Source organism: Homarus americanus, unplaced genomic scaffold (assembly GCF_018991925.1).
Source record: "Homarus americanus isolate GMGI-L3 unplaced genomic scaffold, GMGI_Hamer_2.0 scaffold14467, whole genome shotgun sequence".
Classification (NCBI taxonomy): domain Eukaryota; kingdom Metazoa; phylum Arthropoda; class Malacostraca; order Decapoda; family Nephropidae; genus Homarus; species Homarus americanus.
In genome coordinates this window covers 8,320,389-8,340,977 of record NW_024733734.1, presented here as the reverse complement: position 1 = coordinate 8,340,977, position 20,589 = coordinate 8,320,389, and the positions used below count along the sequence as shown (strand labels likewise).

Here is a 20,589-nt window from a genome sequence, read left to right as displayed (position 1 = left end):
ATGGTAACACACTGTACCTGGCCCTTAGCATGACGTGTGTGTCTTTACCGCCTGAACTGGTTAATGTTGAGGGGCTTGTTGCCTCTTCCTTGGGGATGTGGGTGGTGGTGTGGTGGTGTGTAGTGTGGGTGGTGGTGGGTGGAGGCGTGGTGGGTGGAGGCGTGGTAGTGTGGGTGTGGTTGTGTTGGTTGCGTGAAAGTGTTGTATGAATGTAGGTTAATGGGGATTTTATAAAAATAATAATAACAGTAATAATAATAATAATAATAATAATAATAATAATAATAATAATAATAATAATAGTAATGATGTAATAATTATACTAATACGTAGTACTGATAACGGCAATAATAATAGTAAAACTAATAATGATAATAATATAAATAATGATCTACGATTAATTGAAAATAAAAGAGACAACTGCTGGACATATACACAGTACACCAGCTATACCTAGGAGGGGGGGGGGCGTTAAGTGAGACATTTTAGTGTAGATTCAATGAAACAAAAAGAGTTAGTGTACAAATGATCGACGATTTATTGATGATTCTCACAATGGTTGGGATGGGACTGTTGCGGTGATGTGGGAGGTGATTGGATGGCTCTGCTATGGATGGTTTTGTTTCAGAGACTTTAACTGGTCAGGTCACGATGCTGGTGAGAGAAAGTTGAAAACGTATTGAAAATGGTGGAGTCAGAAGAATATAGCGTAATGTTGATGTGTGGCAGTGTTCTCTACGGTACAGGTGTTCACATTGGTGTTGGGGGCGGTGTTGGTGCGTAGTGACATCAGAGTGAAAGTATTGTCACGACAACTCCATGCATGCCTTATTACCGCTGCCGCGACAGCTGATAATATGACACAACACCCTCACCACACTCACAGTCACGGATGAGTCACAAACACTACACCCGTGACGCAATTAGACGTCACACAACGTAACTAGACTGACGTGGCAAGAATGCGTCACACACACACACACACACAGTTTGACAACATACAGTGCTTGTTATTAGACCAGTATGCCATAGACGTTTCTTTGCATTACTATTGATCCAGTGGACTCTGCCTTCACCCCCCCCCCCATAGAAAAATTATCCAAATTCAACATTACATTGTCGTCGTTCACAATATCTTCACACTCGTTTCTCCTCGTGTAATGACAGTGATTATAAGACAGATTGATTCCATTACGGTGTGTATGTAAGTTATGGATCCGTGGGCCCATTTTGGCTGTGTTCCTTGTACGTATTAGAAGTGATAGTCAATACGTTGATTCCATTTTAAATATTATACTCTACCAAAAATTTTAAGTGACCACATATTGAAATCACTGTGTTAGTAACTAGTAGTAAACGCTCTAAAAAGTGTGAGACAATATGACAATGGACGAAGGTTTTTAACAACCCTACCGAGACAACCTGAGTCGCAGAGTTCATTTTGTGGTTGTGTACCTAAACCTGTACTTGTGTCGAGGTATCTGATTAAACTTTCTTCTTGAGTTGTTTTTATTGACCAGTTTCTAAGTCTCTCGGTCTCGGGCGTTCATCAGGTGCTTTCACTTATTCCTGTTTTGGGCAAGTCATTGATTGTGATTGATAGGAGTCCTTTCGTTTATCATGAGTCTGATCTTTGTTGTAAGATGCTATATTTTTTGTTACTTTGAGAGAGAGAGAGAGAGACAACGAGAGAGAGAGAGAGAGAGAGAGAGAGAGAGAGAGAGATCCAGGTGTGTGTAGGTGACGGTACAGTATACGGCAGGTGTTCTTTAGGATAGGGTGAATTAGCACCTCCCTCACCACTACCTACATGATGCACTCTCTCCGGGTTACCCCTTCACCTGTCTGCAATGCTGAATTATATGTTGTGGTTTTATTAATTCAGTAATAGCAGTGAGGAGAGAGAGATAGACTGGTACAAATACAAATATAATGGTTCATACACAAGTACAGGTATATGGTTGATACCGGGCTATATTAAGCGGCAGAGGCAGAACAGATGGGAATGTTAGGTCAGTGTTGTGAGTGAGGAACACCCTAACACGACACATCTCTTACAGTAGTTTGAAAGAATGAATGAAAACGAATAATGAGAGAGTGTGTTGTTGTTGTGTCCAGTTACCGTGTGCCATTGTGAGAAAAGGTATACTAGTGTGTAGTTAGGTGCCACAGTTCCGGGTACCGTAAGTGGGTAGACGTGAGTGGGTGGATCTTTAGTCAATGTTAGGTATTGTGGGCATGTGTATCATGGCCAGGTGCGGGAAGCTTGTGTGGTGAGGCTAGGCTGGGTGTCCACTTGTAGCCCGGGGAGGTGGCCCACAATATTTACAACAGAGGGCAGTACCTGATAGCCCAGCATACGGGCCCCTCACTCAGCCTCACATGAAACAGATTGACTCTATGAGAAGTACCAAACATTTTCTTACTACCACACACAAAATCAACAACAAACAAAAGACATTACTACAGTTAACAAATCATCATTCATGTTTCACACTCCATATGCAAGGCGAAGACAACATGTGTTTATGCATGTGAATGTGTGTGTGTGCGTACGAGTGTGCGGGTGTGTGTGTGTGTACGTGCGTACGTGTGCACCATCAAGGGTCTGGCCGAGGAGGAAGGGAGCGAGTCAGAGTCGCATTACAGTCGTGTCAAGCTGGAGGTTACCGCGCTGCTCCTGTTCTCGTGATAGTGTTCGCCAACACTTCCCTCATCCTGGCTGTCTTTTCCAGGTTTCAGAACATTGTGGCACTAAGATGTACGTAAAACCTGAGCTTTTTCGGTGTGTTGTGAGCATCTCGGGGTTATGTGATATAGAAAGTCGGTAGGTGTAGAAAGTGACAGGGCTGTGTGAGGTCTCAAGCATAAGTGGTGGTGTAAGTGTGGATGGGAAGATCCTATTCACATTTTTGTGTTCTTGAATTGCAGTGATTTTTTTTTCTTCATAATCTGTTCAATGAAGATGCCGGAATGTTGCACTCAAGGGCTGGAACTCTTCTTTGGTAACGTGTTCTCGTTTGTAACGGATGATTGGGTTCCAGATATCATCCATATTACGTTAAAAGCAGTCTGTGATGCTGTAATTCTTATAATAACTGATGTTTATCATCAAACATCTGTTCAAAAGTCAAAACCTGAAGGTGTTGCCGCGGATGTCTGAGATGTTTACAAGTGCTTTTATACGGATGCTACGTACTCTTTCCTGTTTCCCTTTCATTACCTATTATTTGTGAGAACAATTTTCTATGTGAACCTTCCTTTTGAGTTATACCTTGTCGGAAATATTACGAAGAGTTACTCAAATAACGTAGGAAGAAATCAGCTGATACAAAGTTGTTTCCCTGAGCTCAGGTTGCTGACTGCCAAATACTTCGAGCTGGGCTTCAATTATCATGACTTTTGTTTCCTCGTCATGTTACTTTGATGTACTTTTGTCGGTCTTTTCAGTATAAGTGCACGAGTGTCAGGCAGAACATAATCAACTGATTGCATGGTTAGTACACTTTGAGAGGTATCTAAGACAATAATATGGTAGGAAATCGAATACTAACGGGAATGGACGAAGAGTAGTAAAAAGTATGGTGTAGAGTGGGGAGGCGCGGCTCGGTACGTGCTGCCCTCTCCCTCGCTCGCCAGCTGAGTTAGTGTTCATCCGGGCTCTTGTGAATATGGTGATAGTCGCTGCCCAAGTCTCGGATTTATCTACCTAATCTGCCGCTATTTTTCACTCTAGACGACAAACACAATTATGAGATAAAAGTGAATACATTCAATATAGTTTGCGTGCGGAGACTTAAGGTGCTGGCGAAGCAGGTAAGCAGATAACTTGCAAAATATTCACCTGTGTGGAACTGAGCTAGACCTCTTGTTATTGTTGATTCCAAGATGGCTGGTCTCTCGGGCTGGCCAGAATAGCACTGATATGCTTCTTTGCGTTCCTCTCTTGCAGGATGGAGTTAAGGGTTGGCAACAAGTATCGTCTAGGACGGAAGATAGGAAGTGGATCTTTCGGTGACATATACTTGGGTAAGTACCATTTAATGTAGGAGTTAAGTAGACGAGACTAAATTGAAATGGGTGTGAGCGGAGGTTAGGCTGCCCCAGCGCCTCTGTTGACAAAGGAAGACACCAACAAAGCGCCTGGGTGTATTCTCTCTTAACCTCTTAATAGTATGTAGTGAGGAGGACCTGTTAGTATGAGTATCCTTTACTTATATCTCTCAAACCATGGGAACATTTCCTCTCTAGGCCAGTGTTTCATGTCTATTTGAACTTGAATTTTTTCGTGCAGTTTCTTCTTTTTTGCTGGTTTCACAAGGTAGAAATGGTGGTAGAATAATTGTGCAACTATTACTGTTGGCACCAACAATAAACTTGAGGTTAATATTGTTATCATTGACTTGGACACCACAAGAACCATTACAACAGACAACAGTACAGTATACTTATGACTGATGTTGATGCAGGAACATTATGTTGTATGTATATCCCACTGAAGAAATTTTCACCAAAGTAATTTTAAATTAGGGTCTGTCAACAGAGTATAGTGTTGTAATTCTATATTATAGGTTTTGTGGTAAATATCAGTGATAAAAGACTTGGTTTTAGTCCAACACTAATGTGCAGTAGTGAGGCAACACAGTGTTATAATCCTCATACAATGTTGGTTAATAGCTTTGAAATTGAATCTTTCTTAAAAAAAGTTTATAGTACAGTACTGTACCTGAAGGCTACTTGAACATGTTGAAGCACATACTGTAGTTTGGATCAGATATGGTCTTACATTAACATGGTTACCGTATGCACTGTACTGCTGTATACTGTAGTAAGTAGGGATGAAATAAAAGAGTACAATGCAGCAATTTGATCTCTGTACTTTATATTACTGAAGGTCCTCTCACATTTGCCATTAGGTACAGGCAGCTGTCAGTGTCAGAATTGACAGATCAGTAGAAAATGCCCTTCACCTTATTTTTACAATCTTATCAATGAAAACCTTTGTCTGCAGAATCTTTGGAAATACTTCATGGGTTGAATACCTTATGCAATTTTACTATTTTTATTTGAATTGCCTGTTATGAATAATTGCATGATGCATCGAGCTCGGAGGAATGGTGTTGCTGAAGAATTTCATGCTGCATGGTACAGTATATTTATGGTAAAGCTCTATATTCAGGCAAACCTTATTGTCGAGAGGGTGTTTGTAAACAAATACTGTATCACATGCTACCATGGTCCAATCAGTACAGTATTGGGGAGGGGGAGATTTATTGCCTTATGAGTTTTTAGTTTAGCTGTCCTTCTCATAAGAGGCCAAGTTACATTGTGTTACCCTGGCAGATATACTACTGACCTTGTTTATTATTGTTTGTCTCTTAAATTCTTCATTTCCCCTTTTGGAAGACATCCTGTTTGCCAAAGTTAGACGAGAATGAAAGTCTGTTTCTGTCTCTGGATAATGAACTATAACATGACAATCACCAGTGTGAACTTTCTGAACTAAGACATTGCTAGTAGGTGCACTACTGTACTGTGGCAATTCTTTAAAAATAAATTTTGAAGTCTCGGTTTCATTTGTAAAGGTTGGCGATGTTCTTTTACCTGCAGGTATTATCACCAAACACAGCAGTATCTAATCCATATCCCTACTCTGGGGAGTACTATTTGATTTTTCATTACTACATATACACTGCAGGGTCGCACACTTTATCCGGGACTCAAAACTGTGGAATGTTATCGTGGATACTGTACAGTGTAACGAATATACGTACTGACCAGAATATATTGTACCTGTAGTCTTTACTGGGACCTTCATGTAAATGAACTGTACCCTCTCTTAAAACAATTTTTTTTTATTAATTTGACAGATTTGATAAATTCTCACCCAGAATTTAGGCAGAAATCTGATAGTGTATGTTGAGTGAAGACATTCAGGCAACTGATAACCACAGAGACTCCATAATCAGTTTCATATAAGTATTTTACTTCTGTCATGTTAGTTCATGTTCATTGTAATTGACCAGGACCAACTTTTAGTTATGGTATCCTCTGTTGCTAATAAAATGAAGCAAGTACAGGTTCATGGACTTCAGAGTGCTTTGACAAAACTCAGAGTAGAGAAGCAGTTGAGATGGTAGAATGCTCTTAAGTAGTGAAAAGTTGACCTTACAAACTACAAAAAATACAGCAGAATATGGCGGGTCGTTGTGTCACTACCGTATGTGTGTGAAGATCCACCCAAACAAATGAATGGTAAAATGGCTTTTGAATGGTTGGAGTGTGACAATTGTGTTAGTTGGTTGCACATGATGTGCATTACCTGAGATAAGCTGATAATTGGCTAAGAACCTGAGTTTGTCTGAAACATTTACATCATATACTAACAAAGTCATGGAGATTTTGGTATTGAGTGACCAGTTAAATATAGTACTGTACTGGGAAGGGTGCTTAGGCCTGGTAGTATTTGCTAGCTCTACTTTGCTGTTATTGGTGATGTGACTTCTCCGTGCATTTGATTAGTAAATACTGTACTTTATTTACTTCATTGGGAGTTTGTTACAAACGTACATTTGACACAACATTAGCATTGGGTGCCAACCTTAGCTTGTTATGGTCACCTGTTGGTGTAGATCAGATTTGTTTAAATAGATAGCACAGTATACGGCTTCTTGAAGGCTGAGTGCAGGGACCATTTGTCTCCAGTCTTAAGGCTTGTTGGTGTGTCTTAGGCTCACTTAGTAGTAAATGGTTACTGGTAACCAACTGGACAGTTGAGGAAAGTGAGAGTGGTTGAGTGTCTTGCTGGCCACTACATACTTGTGTCCCACAAAAGAGGCTTAGTGCCACATCTAAATTGCCAGTAAGTAGCCATTAGGCCTATAGAACCCACTTTTACTTAATATTACTGTACTTTATTGTTTATCCTGATGATCATACAGCACACCCCTAATTAGAAAGTGTTATAAAAACCAGTAGACCATTGCCATTCGTGGGTTTGCAATTCAAGATTTCGATGATTCGCAGTAAGCAGATGGTAGCTAGCTTGCGAGCCTTTTTCCGCAGCACAAAGAGTCACCCCACGTGCCTGCAGCATCTCCTCTCCATCTGTTCACGTTCAACCATTGTCTGTGATGCAGCATCTCGTGTTGTTCTCTCAAAACTTTAGTGTTTCTGTGTGAAATGGTCCCTTAAAGACTGCCTCGTGTCAGTGCTAGTGAAGTGAAATGTAAAAGGCAGAAGTCAGTGATGATCCTGACAAAGAAAGTTGAATTATTAGATAAGTTAAAAGAGGGGACGAGTGCGGCTGGTTGATAGTTTGGTATAGGTATACAGTCGTGCACCAAGGTGGTATAAGTTGCTATTTGTGGCTTTGCCTATTTGCGCCATTCCTTGGAACCTAACCCCCGTGAATAACAAGTGTTTATTGTATAGCTGTACTGTATTGTACATGGAATCATTGTCTCTTTATCCGTCCCTTCTTCTGTTAATTTCTCATTTATGCTCCATAACTCTTGACATGTTAAAGATAGTTTTGCTGATCTTTGCATAAATACTATACTGTACACAGTCACTAAAGGATGTGTACTGTACAATGACCATGTGCATACATCAGAGATGAGGCCAGTGATGAATTATTGATGTACTGTAATTTATTACAGGCATACCACTGTATAGTATTGTAGTTGCATTCCATGTTTGTCCTCCCTATGTGCACGTACAATGTGTCCTCATTATTCATTATGGATGTGTTCCTGAGGACCACAACAAACAACTGGGATGATTATCCCATTGGCTTTGCTATACAGTACATGTCTACTGCACTGTACAGTATGGTACATTAATGTATATTGAAGATGTGTTCCAACAATGAACATAACCTTCTGTATAGTATTTGATATAATTTTATTCATTATTTTTACAATAAGGCATCAATATGTAGTACAGTACATACTGTATTACTAAGAAATTTAATTAATGAAAATGCATTTCTGGGATAATTTATACGTAACACTTATCAGCGGTGGTCTAGAAGCTGACACTTGTGTGATGTTGCCACCATCTGCCTGCTGTGACCTATGGGGAGGGAACTACTGTTTCCGCCCACCACTATAATGAGCCTCTGCCTGCTGTGATCTATGGGAGGGAACTACTGTGGCCTTCTTTATCAGTACAGTACAGTAGACTTCAGGGGGTTAACAAATGCCTTGATTAAAATATTCAGTATGGCAGCCTCCTTAAGCTTAGTTTTCCTCTAATTTGATGGTAAATTTAATAATACAGTACAGTATACTATATTAACAATATAGCTGTGACCCCATGTGTTTAATATACAGTACAGTACCTGTACAGTACAGTACCTTATACTGTACAGCCTGTACAGTACAATACCTATACAGTACAGTACTGTATACTGATTTCTCAGGTAGCAGAAAATTATTACTGTACCTCTTATATTTTTTGCGTATATGTCATTAAAAAAAATCTTCATTTATCAGTGTACTGTACAGCGCATTACAGTATTCCAAACTCTAAATTTATATGTTTCTAAATGATTTCATGTATTCACATTAATCATACAGTTTTTAGTATCTACTATCCACCTTATAGTAAAAAATATAAGTACAGTAGTCTACAATATGGCCCTGTATTGTTAATTGAAATTTTTTTGTAATAACTTAACTCTTTGGCTTCGGGAGGTTATCCTTAGCAGAATAAAATGCTAAGTGCGGGAAATGCAGCAAAAGGGTTAAACAAGAACAGTACAGTATTCACCATTCAAATGTTATTAGCAAGACCAATACAGTACTGTACAGTATACTACCTGCACCTGGGAATATTGTATTGACTATTACCTGTACCATACAGTACAGTACTCTATTATCCATGGCTACACCTTATTATTGTTTATCTCTGCATATAATAAAGCAACAGTTAGATTGTGTGGTTATCAGTCTTTGACAGTTGGTCCAGAAATTGATGCTCAGTTTATGTTCATCTCTTGTGCCCTCATCTTGGGCAGCAACAACACTGTCTTTGTAGCTACAGCTTGTACCCTGTACTATTGGTCAAGTTTTATCCTGTACCGTATTGTACCATTGTATCCACATAGTTACACTTTTGTTTTATCCTATACTGTAGCATTTCAGCCAATCCAGTGGCTATTATGGTACCTCTGTAGATCCATCTCGCCTCTTCACTATTCCTGCACACGTTCCCTGCTCTGCCAACTCCTCCCATTGATGTTGGTTCTCCACACCAAACTTTTTTAACACCTGTATCAAGTCTTTTAATTTGTTGTTATGCTCTCGTGTACAGTTATTGGCGTCCATTTCGGAGACAATCCAGCCATTTTTCTTTTTCCCATTGCCCTCTACAACCTATAAATGGGGTTTTCAAATTGATTCTCTTAGGAAGCCTGGATGCCAAGTGTTGTAAATACTGTATAGCCCGATAATTATTTTTAGCCGGCTCCTTAAATTGATAATTAATTATGCAAAGTGGAACTGGTGTTATTTATGACATTATTTTTAATACTGTAGTCTAATGTTTTACCAATACAGTACTGTATAAATATAGATGATTATTTTGTATGCATGGCACAGCTTATTGCAGCTGGATTGTCTGGTCCAGTTGTACAGTACAGTATATGTGCAGCAGCAGATAGTTGTACTATTATACCAAGCATTTATTTGTGTAGTAACGAATGGTAGACCTGCTTTACACTGAGAAACATTTATTTGTGGCATTGGTGCATGTCAGGTGCTAACGAGACAAGGAAGTGCAGTACAATAATAATGTTTAAGAGGCACGACTCTCCCACGACAGGAAAGTGTGGCCACCACCTCTTGTCATTCTCCCTCTGTGTCCGGGTAAGGATAAAACACTCACTGGTTCTAGATTGTGTGCACCATGTCTTAATGTTAATGTGAAGGTCATGGAGGACGAAATGGGACATACTGTACTGTACTGTATAGCAAGGAGCGGCACGAGCCGAGTGCAGTACATTACCACGGAGGTCATAGTAAAGAGTGGAACAGTAGTACAGTACTGTACTGTACAGTATTACAATATTAGGCCATATTGTTCCATGTGTTTGGTCAGCTCTTTCCTTATGCCACCAATTTATATCAACAGTGGGTGTTGATAAGTTACTGGCACGGCTGGTGCAGGTATAATGGCTGTCTCTTCCTCAAGCTGACTCAGTGGGCTGGCTGGCTGTGTTGATGCTGGGCTCACCAGTCAGTGTGGCAGCCGCCCAGTAATGAACCCCGCTAATGCCAACACACATCTCGCTTGGGGTTGGGAGTTGACCCAGGGGCCGCTGTGGTTACCTGAGGGTGCTGGTGGATAAGGGGTAAGGCTGCCCTAACACTATTCTGGTAAAAAAAAAGTACCGCTGGATTTTGTGGTCCGCAGGACATGGGATGGTGAAGTGTTTATGATTATTTGGGTTATACAATACAGTACTGTACAGTATACGGTACGTCACTTTACATAGTGCTATGGAAGTACTAAGTCACTCAGTGTTCATACCAGAATTTTGTTCGCACCATCTAATTAATACATTTTACTCTTCCTTTCATTTCCTCGTGTAATTTAAGCACAACTTGTTATTATTAGTGTCATTATTGTGCTTAAGTAATGAAGTAAATTGGATCTGTGTTTATATTTTGTAACACCTACGCATCGCACAAGTCCTATTTATTTTTCACCGTTTTGTAGCTGATACAGCAAGGGGCTGCTTGTGGCAGCTCTGTCCAGGGCTCCAGAGGAACACACAAGCATTATACACTACAGTACTGGTGGATATCATACTGTGCGTGACGGCTGGAGGGGGGGGGGGGTCAGGTCTCGCCCCTTGACAAAGGACACTTAACACACTGCTAAACACAAGACTAGCTACCGACATTCTTTTTTTTTTTTTTACACGTGGATTAGCCCATCCGGGCACAGGTCACTGACCCACATCGGGGCCTGGGGGTGAAAATGTAATGATTATTCATAGTAAATAAAATTTATAATAAAAAGCAAAATAAAGTAATAATGATAACAATAATACTAATAACAACACTGTAATAATAATAATAAAAAATTGTAAATAAAAAAAATAAAAAAAGTCAATTGTGAGAAATGCTATATGTATGTTGTGTTAAGTTAGACCTGCAATTGTGTGCAAATGAGGCAGAAAGACAGATCAGCAACCTGGGACTTGGTCAAAATTTTCGCCAGTGAGTGATAATGGCGAAAGGAAATGTGTAATTATTAGTCTTTTACTTTGCTGTTTTATATTTTGTTCGTAATGCTGTATTGTCCAACAGAAACATCGTACTGCACAGTATATGTAAAGATGGTTCAAATAATGTTGAGTCATGGCCTATATCTGGAGCTACGAGGCTGATAAGATTCTGGAGTTTTCCGGATATACAAGTAATTTGTCAGTGATCACAGTCATCTGTTACGATTGTTTTTTCCCTTCATTACGTCCAGTCACAGCTACTGTACAGTGCAGTACTTCGTGACCATAATGCGTGTCGTCGGTGTAAATCATTGGTGCTGTCTCTTGGTGCTACAAATATTTACATTCAGTTTAAATAGATGAGGATGTAAATCAGCCAACCTGTAAATGAGGGCATAAGACAAGTACAGTCTCGTTCAAGACTCTTCGAACACTGCTGGCAACTCAAGGCCTTTTGTTTACTATAGTACGGAGTAAAAATTATGAATAAATGTAAAAGTGATCAGTGATTGGTTACTTAGCTTATATACTCATGGTTTAAACGGTGTGGAAATTTGACATGTTGATGGTGTAAACAGTGTGGAGGACATCACTGGTTCTGGTATGAAGTGAAAGTGTGTACTTGTGTGTGCGTGGAGGGGGTGAAATATACTGTAGGTATAGCAGGCAGGGAGGCGTGATATAACGTTTACTGTATCTGGCGACGATTCCGGAGTGTCCTTGCTGCCACAACATGTCGGTTTTAGTCATCTTTATATTTTTTCCAGGAAATAGTTGATTTTATTAACTGTATTTATATTAATTACATATCTGCATTATGTCTTAATCACTTTATCCTCTGTATTCGTCCGTAATTTATTTGTTCCTTTTTATCTTATTTGTTTCACGTGTATGTTATCAAGGTCCCACTTTTCTTGTTAATGAAATTGCACGTGTACTCAAAGGCGGTAATGCTCGTTGGTGAATCGTGCAGTGAAGCCCACTTGCCCACACAAGAAGCCCCGCCCCGCCCGCCTGTGTGTGGGGGCTTCTTGAAATTACACGTGGCTGAGAATCTGCAGGGAAACCAGCCAGCTTTTTGCCCAGCAAATGGTGATGGTTGACTGCTGTGAGCATTCACACAGGTGGACCTACCGTACCTGTGATAGATCTGGCGAAGGAAGGGGTCTCAATACAGCTCCGGCAGTGAAAATTATCAGGGTTTCCGCTCCCTCCCACAGCTTAGTGCTTGTGAACGACGGCACGACAGACAAATTCTCGTCGGTCCTCCAGCACAAGTATATGTTGCTGTAGGGGACGAAGGGGGAAGTATTGGAGGTTGACAAGGTATTAATTGGTGAACCTCAGGTGAGTCGGTTAATTGTTGGACCTCACCTGATATAGATGTGGCGGACGAGGTGTAAAGAGAAGGAAGTAAGCGGCGGCGGCAGGGAAGGGTAAGGTCAGGGGGGCAAAGGTCAGCGCAGAGAGGGGGAATGTGGTCAAGTGTTTTGGGTCACGTCCTGATGTATTTATTATAAGGAAGGTCGTGGGGTGGCAAGGAAGTTTTGTGAAGGTAGAGTCGGCAGGGAATGGTGGAGTGAGACGATGTGGTGTGTGTCGTAAGGTTTAGTTATTGTAGTTGGTGTGGGTACAGGTGGTGGTATACAGATGCAGTTTTATCTTGTAACAATATACTTAAATAAAATAACGTCTTATACAATGTTAATGTATGGTATAAAACGCTTCTCTAGAATACCTCACGTCTATTGTCAGGTGTAAACTTTACGTATGGTGTGATGTGGATGAGTCATGGTAAGAGTGTGGGCCGGCCACTGACTCACTGCGATCAAGTATACGGTCCTTTGCACACACCACACATTGTACAACACACCACCACCTCCTCCCCGCCGCCACCAGCACCTCGTGTTTGAGTTAATAATAAAATGTACGAGAAGTATTAATGACCACCTGAGTAAATTCTGCATCTTTTTATTATTGTGACGTGTGTGTGTGTGTAAAAGTCTCAGCTGTGATCATTAGTATCGTCTAATCCCCGTTGTAATCCACCTTCTATTTACTGTCAAACATTAGGGCGAGCGACTACAATATTCTTGAAGAGATCTTGCGTTAATCGGCAACACTTGTTTGTGTGGAAGTGTTGCCAAGGGGACGACAGGAAGCTGGACATATATACAAGAATATTTACTCAAAATGATCAACAAACTTGGTAAAGCTGACTCAGGTTGGTGGAAGGTGTTGTGTTGTAAACGTCGGAAGTTTGCTTCAGTGTGACCATCCTGCCTGACTCCTACTCCCCAGAAGCGTACATTAGAGTCCTCAACTCATCATCTTTATTCCGTAGTTTACTGTTTGTGAGGCAGATGGTTTTCGTCACATCCTCAGTTAAGACAGGGACAAAGGTGTTTAGATCTAGGCACGAGAAGCATCAGGACGGTCTCTGTCAGTTACTCAGGTTTTGTATGATAGAGCCGGCAGACGCTAATGTAAGGGTAGTTGAGGTTGGTGGTGGTGTGTGCGGGGCCACGTGACAACACATCAGTGTGGTGAGCGACCCTGACATAGTTTCCCCTCTTACTAGGTCACGCTCCCCACTCCTCTCTCCCCTCCCCTCCCTTCTCCTCTCCCCCCTCCTCTCCCCTCTCCTCTCCCCAGCTTGATGCTATTATCTATAATGAACCTTACAATGGATCCTGCCGCCCCCACCTCTAGCTTCAGTTTACTTCCCAATTGTTTCTGTTCAGCGGCGCTTCTTCCTTCCCCTCTACCCCAGCGTGAGGCTCCAACCTACATATCACCCCTCCTTCTCCCACTGGGTCACGCTCCTCCCCCCCCCCACTGGGTCACGCTCCTGCTTCCAACACTGGGTCACGCTCCTCCTCCCCCCACTGGGTCACGCCCTTCCCGCAGGTTGAAGCACCCAACCCACCCTCTGTGAATTATGCTTGTGGGTGCCTGTGTTAACCTATCTAGGGTCACTCACACGAGCGCAAACACACTCACCCGCCCGCACTCACACTAATCGTCGTTATAAAATGTTGATGTGTTAAAAATAGTGTGTGTAGAGGGAGCGGTTAGTGCCAGAATCTTAGCAGGTAACCAGGTTGTGATGGTTGGGTTGTTGACGAGTGTTAGATTTTTAGCAGGCTGTTCTGTGGCGGTGTTAGTTGTAAGGAAGCGATGTGCGTTAGTGTGGGACTTGGGTGGTGTACACTGTGTTGTGTTATGAAGAGGAAGAGGAAGGTGGGGACAGGTAGTAAGAGGGACATGCTCTCACTCTCGTACATAATCAAGAAGCTTCCTCTAGCGTGACCTTGTTTACCTGGTACTAGTGAGCCAGCCACCTTGGCGGCAAATATAGCTTACCTGTACATGACGTCACGAGATTGATGGAGTGTATCGCCTCTACAGTCTTACTCAGTCTCTTGAATGACCTCCTCTGCCGTATAGAGACGCGTCCCAGTTATGGAGGCGAGACATTGTGTTATCTGATTAACTTGTTACACCTGTCATAGCGGCTGTTGGGATTCTTCCCCCGTGTGTTGTAAAGGACTGCACTGTCGGGGTCCCGCGCCTTGTACAGTACAGTACAGTACAGTACAGTGTAGGGGACGGTGTCGTGGGTCACCATGAGTGTGAGTGTTGACATAGTTACAAACACCATGATGAGGCTGTCTTAATAAAGTGAGTTGAGGCCGTGTGTTGGGCCCCGGTGTTGTCCGCTTGAGTCTAAATCATAACTGTTAAAAACCTAAACTGTGGGAACGAACATTACCGTAAATACAGTGACAAAATTGCGGGGGTTTGTGGCGTTTACCCCGACAACAGTCATGGTGGCGCAGGAAGCCTCAGAAAACGAGGAAGTTGATGAAATATTATTAATTTGTGGAAGTCACCTGCGGGTTGTGAAGAGCTCTCCCCCACACAGGTGAGAAGTGTGTGTCCAGCGTTGTTGTTCACAACTGACTGGTGGACAAACTCACGCACTGAGACCTTTTACTATTACTGTAATACAACTCATTTTTACCCAATAATCATTTTACATAAGCCTATACTACATCAAAACTAATGTAGAACTGGCTGACAGACACATACTGTACTGTGGAAGTTGGCTGTCCCTAGAGTATATACGTTAGGTTGTGTTGTTCTCATGAAGGGTGAGTCAGTTGTGGAGTATATGACTCAGCTGGGATACAGCGTCATCAGGCGGTGGTGGCACATACAACATAAAGTGTTAAAGGAGACTTGTGTCCACACGTTCACTGGCTTGCCTGGAGGAGGGGGACGAGGGCTGATGAATTCTGCATTAGCGAGACTGAGGGAAGTAACGCGCTTTATTGTCGTCTTGAGCTGACTGACGTCTTTCATGCAGCAGTTGGTCTTAACCTTGTTACAGTTACTCCTGGTCCCGGGAACACACCGTCGTGTACTCTACTGCTTGGCTGTCGTCACGTGCTCCCTCATGGTTCTTCCTTACACACAGGAATTTTAACTCTTTACCAAAATTATTTTGATAAACCTGAAATGGATTTTATAGATGTTTGGTTGTAAACTTACATACTTGTGTTCAAAATGTACATTATATGATACACTGGGAGACTCGAGCACAAGTGTGTGTAAGTGCTTCATGTTGTGCTCAAGATTCCGTGGGATAACAATCATATAGACGGTCACTTATGTTTTAACTGTTGTCCTCCTTAACTTTATCTCTGGTGTTTACACTCCAGCTACTCTTGTACAGCACCGCCTCATTATTACTACTAGGCACTGTACTGTGCTGTGCTGTGTTGTACTGTACTTACTGAGATAAACACTGTCAGAGGCTGGGTGGTGAGGAGCAACATACAGGCCCTCCCTCGTAACGTGTTGGCTCACTTAACAAACACTTACACTAAAGTCTCTCCCACTCAACAATGATGCTCACAACTCCTGGCGACACCTCCAGCTGGTCCTTACCACCACCACCGTGCGGCGGTGTCAGAAATATACCACCAGACTGAGGAACATGTGTCTGTTGTTGGTGTCGTAATGGTTCCAGACTGACTGTACCTGTGAACCAAGGCATTCCATAGTTCACCCCTTTGACCGTCACTCCTTGGCCGCCACGTGTGTTCACGTTTCCTAAATTAGGAGACAAAACGACACAGGAACCTAGGAGAGTCGCCTGCCAAAACACGCCCCCCCCCCCATACACGTGGTGAGCATCAAGTAGGTTACCACACCGTGTGTTTATTGTAGGCACAGTAGTTAACATTATGCTTCACCTGATGGGGTCAGCATCACCATACAGGCATCGTGCATGAGCGGCGTCCGGTTGAGTCGGCCACTCCTTCCTTCCTTCACACACAGCCAGTATCAGCCTCTGCTTCAGTATACACAGTAATGGTATCCTCAAGTCTCGTCATCTTGGGTTGGCAACCTGATAATTTACATGGGAATAAACTCATTCTTCACATGTATGCGTTACTCATTGCTGCTAGGGTTCAGTAGTGGTGTTGGTCTGTCAGTGTGTGTACCTCACCCGATGAACGCTGGAGTCCGACCTGTCACACTAAGTCCTTCCTGGGCCGAGTAAAAAGCTCACTAGTAGTTGTCGTCATCACAAGGTTGACGTTTAAGAGGCCAGAGTCATGCTTCTCTCATTGTCATCCGGAGAAAATATTTTTGTGTTGCTTGTGGCCTTCTGCCTCACCGATGGTCGTTCACTGAGGAACTGCGTAGTCTGTTTGTCTAGAGCTGTGCTCTGTCTAGAACGCAATGTGCTCTGTATCTAGACACTGCTATGTATCTAGTAGACACAGTGTGCTATGTATCCAGAACACATTGCTCTAACTGGGTGGCCTGTGTGTTAAAGCCCATTTCACCAACAACTCGTTGCTATACAGTAGTTCCTGAAGCATTGGTATTATGAAAAGACTCGCAATCTGCTACAGACAGTAATATCAGTGGTAAACACCTCAGTCAGCTGAGAGACGGGAACAATGCCGTGTGTGTGTTGACCCTACAGATGCCAAATGTTGTTATTGTGGAGGGTGCGAGTGTTTGGGTTGGGGGAGGAGGGAGGTGAGCTAAGCCGCCTGGAGCACGGACCTGCTGGCCCTATCCACCAGCACACCACCACGGGAGGGAGGCCACTGGTGAACCACAATTGTGTGTCACTGTGAACAAGGGCACAATAATTGGGTTGAACACGATGGGAGACAACATCTGGGGGTTATCTTGAGTGTTTCGTGGCGGTGGTGGGCACAACCTGTTATTGCTGGTGTCCTGATGCTGCTGCTCGTCTACAGAATGAAAAGGTTGGTGAACAATATCCAACATGGAAGCCGACCATGACCTACCTTTACCTGCCCTGTCCCTGTGCGTCAGTATCCAACCAAATTTGAACCTACCTTAACCCTACGTGGCCCAACCCTACCTTACCCTACGTGGCCCAACCCTACCTTACCCTACGTGGCCCAACCCTACCTTACCCTACGTGGCCCAACCCTACCTTACCTTACGTGGCCCAACTCTACCTTAAAATGGTTTGTCGGTGAAGGAGTTGGTTACTGTGGCAGCTTAGTGTCCACAAGACGGTGTTACAGTACTTACCGGTACTCTGCTGCTGTTGTCTCTTTAAATTTACCCAGAGTGTGTGTGTGTGTGGGGGGGGGTACCAACCTTTTCGTGTGTGTGTTTTGTTTGTTTGTTTGTTTGTTACATTTAAGGCCCGGTAATAATCACCGCCTGTGAGCTCCACCCATCTTGGTCATATCTTACTCCCTTCTCCCCACTTTTTCTCTCAACTCCTCACCCCTTACATCTCTCCCCCTTCACCCCTCATCCTCCCCCATCAGTTTACACCTGAACGGCTCATCTTACCTGTATGATACAGTACACATTTTTCATTACTGTATACATGTCCCGTGCCTACTAAGTCTATTTACCTACGTTGTATTAAATATTTTTTTTTGGCAGTTCATGTTTTTTTTTGTTATCGTGTAATTGTGACATTTTCTTGTTACTTTGTTCAAGTTAGTAACCGAGAAACTCTTCGCCTGTCCATGTTTACGTGATAAGTCAACAAGTGGCCTTCTGCTGCCCGTCACTGTGTCGTGGCCAGACCTTTGTTATTGCTTGTGTCCAATCGTGGGTTTCGTGGTGTGTGCGTGCGCGGGAGGGAGGGAAGGTCACCCACTACCGTGTGTGTGTGTGTCCTTAGTTGTCACTCGGGGGCTTTGCGCCGCCACCCTACTCCATCATCAGTCCCAACTCATTGATCGTCATCTGTGGGTGAAAGTGATGTAGCTCGTTGTTTAGTGATACACACCCTTAAAGGGATCTTAACAGCATACAATCACCCTCAGTTGGTTTTCTATAGATATTTTGTGTCATTATACGGGACTGCGGCTTATTATTGTAGTTAGTTTTTATTCTCACTTCATGGAGTTGTGATAAGACACCTTCTTGAACTCTTAACTGTGTGAGAAGGTGCCAGTATAGGATGGTGGAGGGCAGAGCCAGGCCTTCAGCGTTGTTGTTGCTCCTTCTCAATATAAGGAAGGTCGACGCTGCCGTGGGTGGACCCCACACTGCCACGGTCACTTCGGCCTTCAAGTCAAATTATCCTCGTTAAAGCAATGCCATATCTGAGTTCTTGAGACTTGAACATTCAGGGCTGAATGACGCGAGGGTGGGTGACTGTAGGCAGGTGTCCGCAGTTTGTTGCTTGAAACATTCTGCATTATTGTCATGCCCAGAGAAGTTGGTTCTTGTATTATAACTATCTATTGGCCTATATTTATGTTCCCGCCCGGCAGTAGAAGGAATTTATATTTTTTTCAGACACAAGGAAGTAGTTTCCTGTAACCGAGGACTAATTACATAAATGCCAGCTGTATAAGATGAACCATAGCGTAAATTGAGCGAATTTGCAACTTGCAGGTTCCTTGTGTTGAAGGCTAGTGTGATGGCACTTGTAAGATAATGGAAGATTATCACGGCGACATACAGTAATTATTTTATAGACACAGCTGAGCGTGGGTGGTGGCAGCATGACAGCAGTTCCTCTGGTGGTGGCGTTACTTGGTCCTGGGGCAGTGTTGACCTGCACCAGCCACCCACTACCGCACCTGCTTGTAGCGGCGCCTCCTTCCTTGTACACCACATCTCACTATTTGTATATGATGCTCTGTCTGTTCTGTGTTACTACATTATCTGTTTGTCTTTATACATCTTATTAGCGCGTTGTCTGTATGTGTTAGTCTCTCTCATGTGTAGGCTATTATAGTTTACCTGCATATCTAACTACAGCCTTACACAACTATTATTCAACACACTAAATGGTTTCTTCAGTAGTGAATGATTCATCCTCCGTGCCTGTGTGTGTCGTGGTGAGAGTGGTACTTGGTAGTACCAGTGTGGTATGGTGGGAAGATAGTACCAGTCAGTGCGATATGGTGTGTCAGTACCAGTCACTGTGGTGGCAGGAGTACCAGTCACTGCAGAGAGGGACCCAGGTGTGTATGGACTCCCCTTATATACCTTGTGAGTCAGAGCTTACTTAGGTGGCGGTGTAGAGGTGAGGCAGAACCCATGACAACTGCCTGCGGGGAAGTGAGCGTTGCGTCATAACTGCTTAGCAAGGTGCCGGCGCCACAACTTTCTCCCGTCGCCGCCGTCCTATTGTTTGTACCCAGCAGGCTTTTACTGAACCATAGATGACTGATGGCTCGGGTAGTTGTACGGTACAGCCAGCCTTGTGCTTCACGTTGTCTCCAAGATGGTGAATAACACTGGTGCCACCCGTGTTGTGAAGGAGAGGTTACCGTCATGGCAGGTGAACACTGTGTATGGTTGGGTACCGTAGTTTGATGTTCTCTATTCTACAGTATATGTGTCCTCCTGGAAGATGGTCACCACTGATTATTTTCTTCACGATACGACTCATGTTTGTCTCAGCAGTGGTGAGGGTCTCTCTCTCACTGCCCGTTGGTGTTCTCTGGCTACTTTCTCCTGGGTTGGTTGTTGTTTATCACGCTCCGGGGACCTCCACCAGACTCACGGTACTCGTCGTCAATCACCTCACGTCTCAGCGGCTTCACATTATCCTGACAAAATCTTTCATCGGATAACAAAATAGAACATTAACCCGACCTCAGTTATATATACAGACATATTTGTATTAGTTTCATCACTTGGCAGGCGCTGTGGTACGTGCCTCAGGATGGTTGGTTTAATAATTTACAAGAGGCATAAGTTTATTGCTCACACGGCCTCACACAACCACCAGCCGGCGTCAAGTGTAAACATTTCCCTCCGGTACCCACTGTTACTTCACGTCTTGGGACAAAAAAAATACATTTCGC

At 43.0% G+C, this 20,589-nt stretch overlaps 1 protein-coding gene across 4 annotated transcripts in view; it reads left to right on the top strand.

The window, feature by feature from the left end:
• The window catches only part of LOC121869994 (casein kinase I-like), a 93,603-nt gene that overhangs the window by 9,172 nt on the left and 63,842 nt on the right, over positions 1–20,589 (top strand). For 2 of the 4 annotated variants that reach the window (XM_042371674.1, XM_042371675.1), the window contains exons 1-2: positions 2,627–2,761; positions 3,953–4,029. In XM_042371674.1, coding sequence (XP_042227608.1) covers positions 2,760–2,761; positions 3,953–4,029 — 79 coding nt within the window. In that variant the 5' untranslated portion in view covers positions 2,627–2,759. Of the gene's footprint in view, positions 1–2,626; positions 2,762–3,637; positions 3,817–3,952; positions 4,030–20,589 lie in introns of those variants that run through there. The other 2 variants (XM_042371677.1, XM_042371676.1) reach the window with 2 other exon arrangements.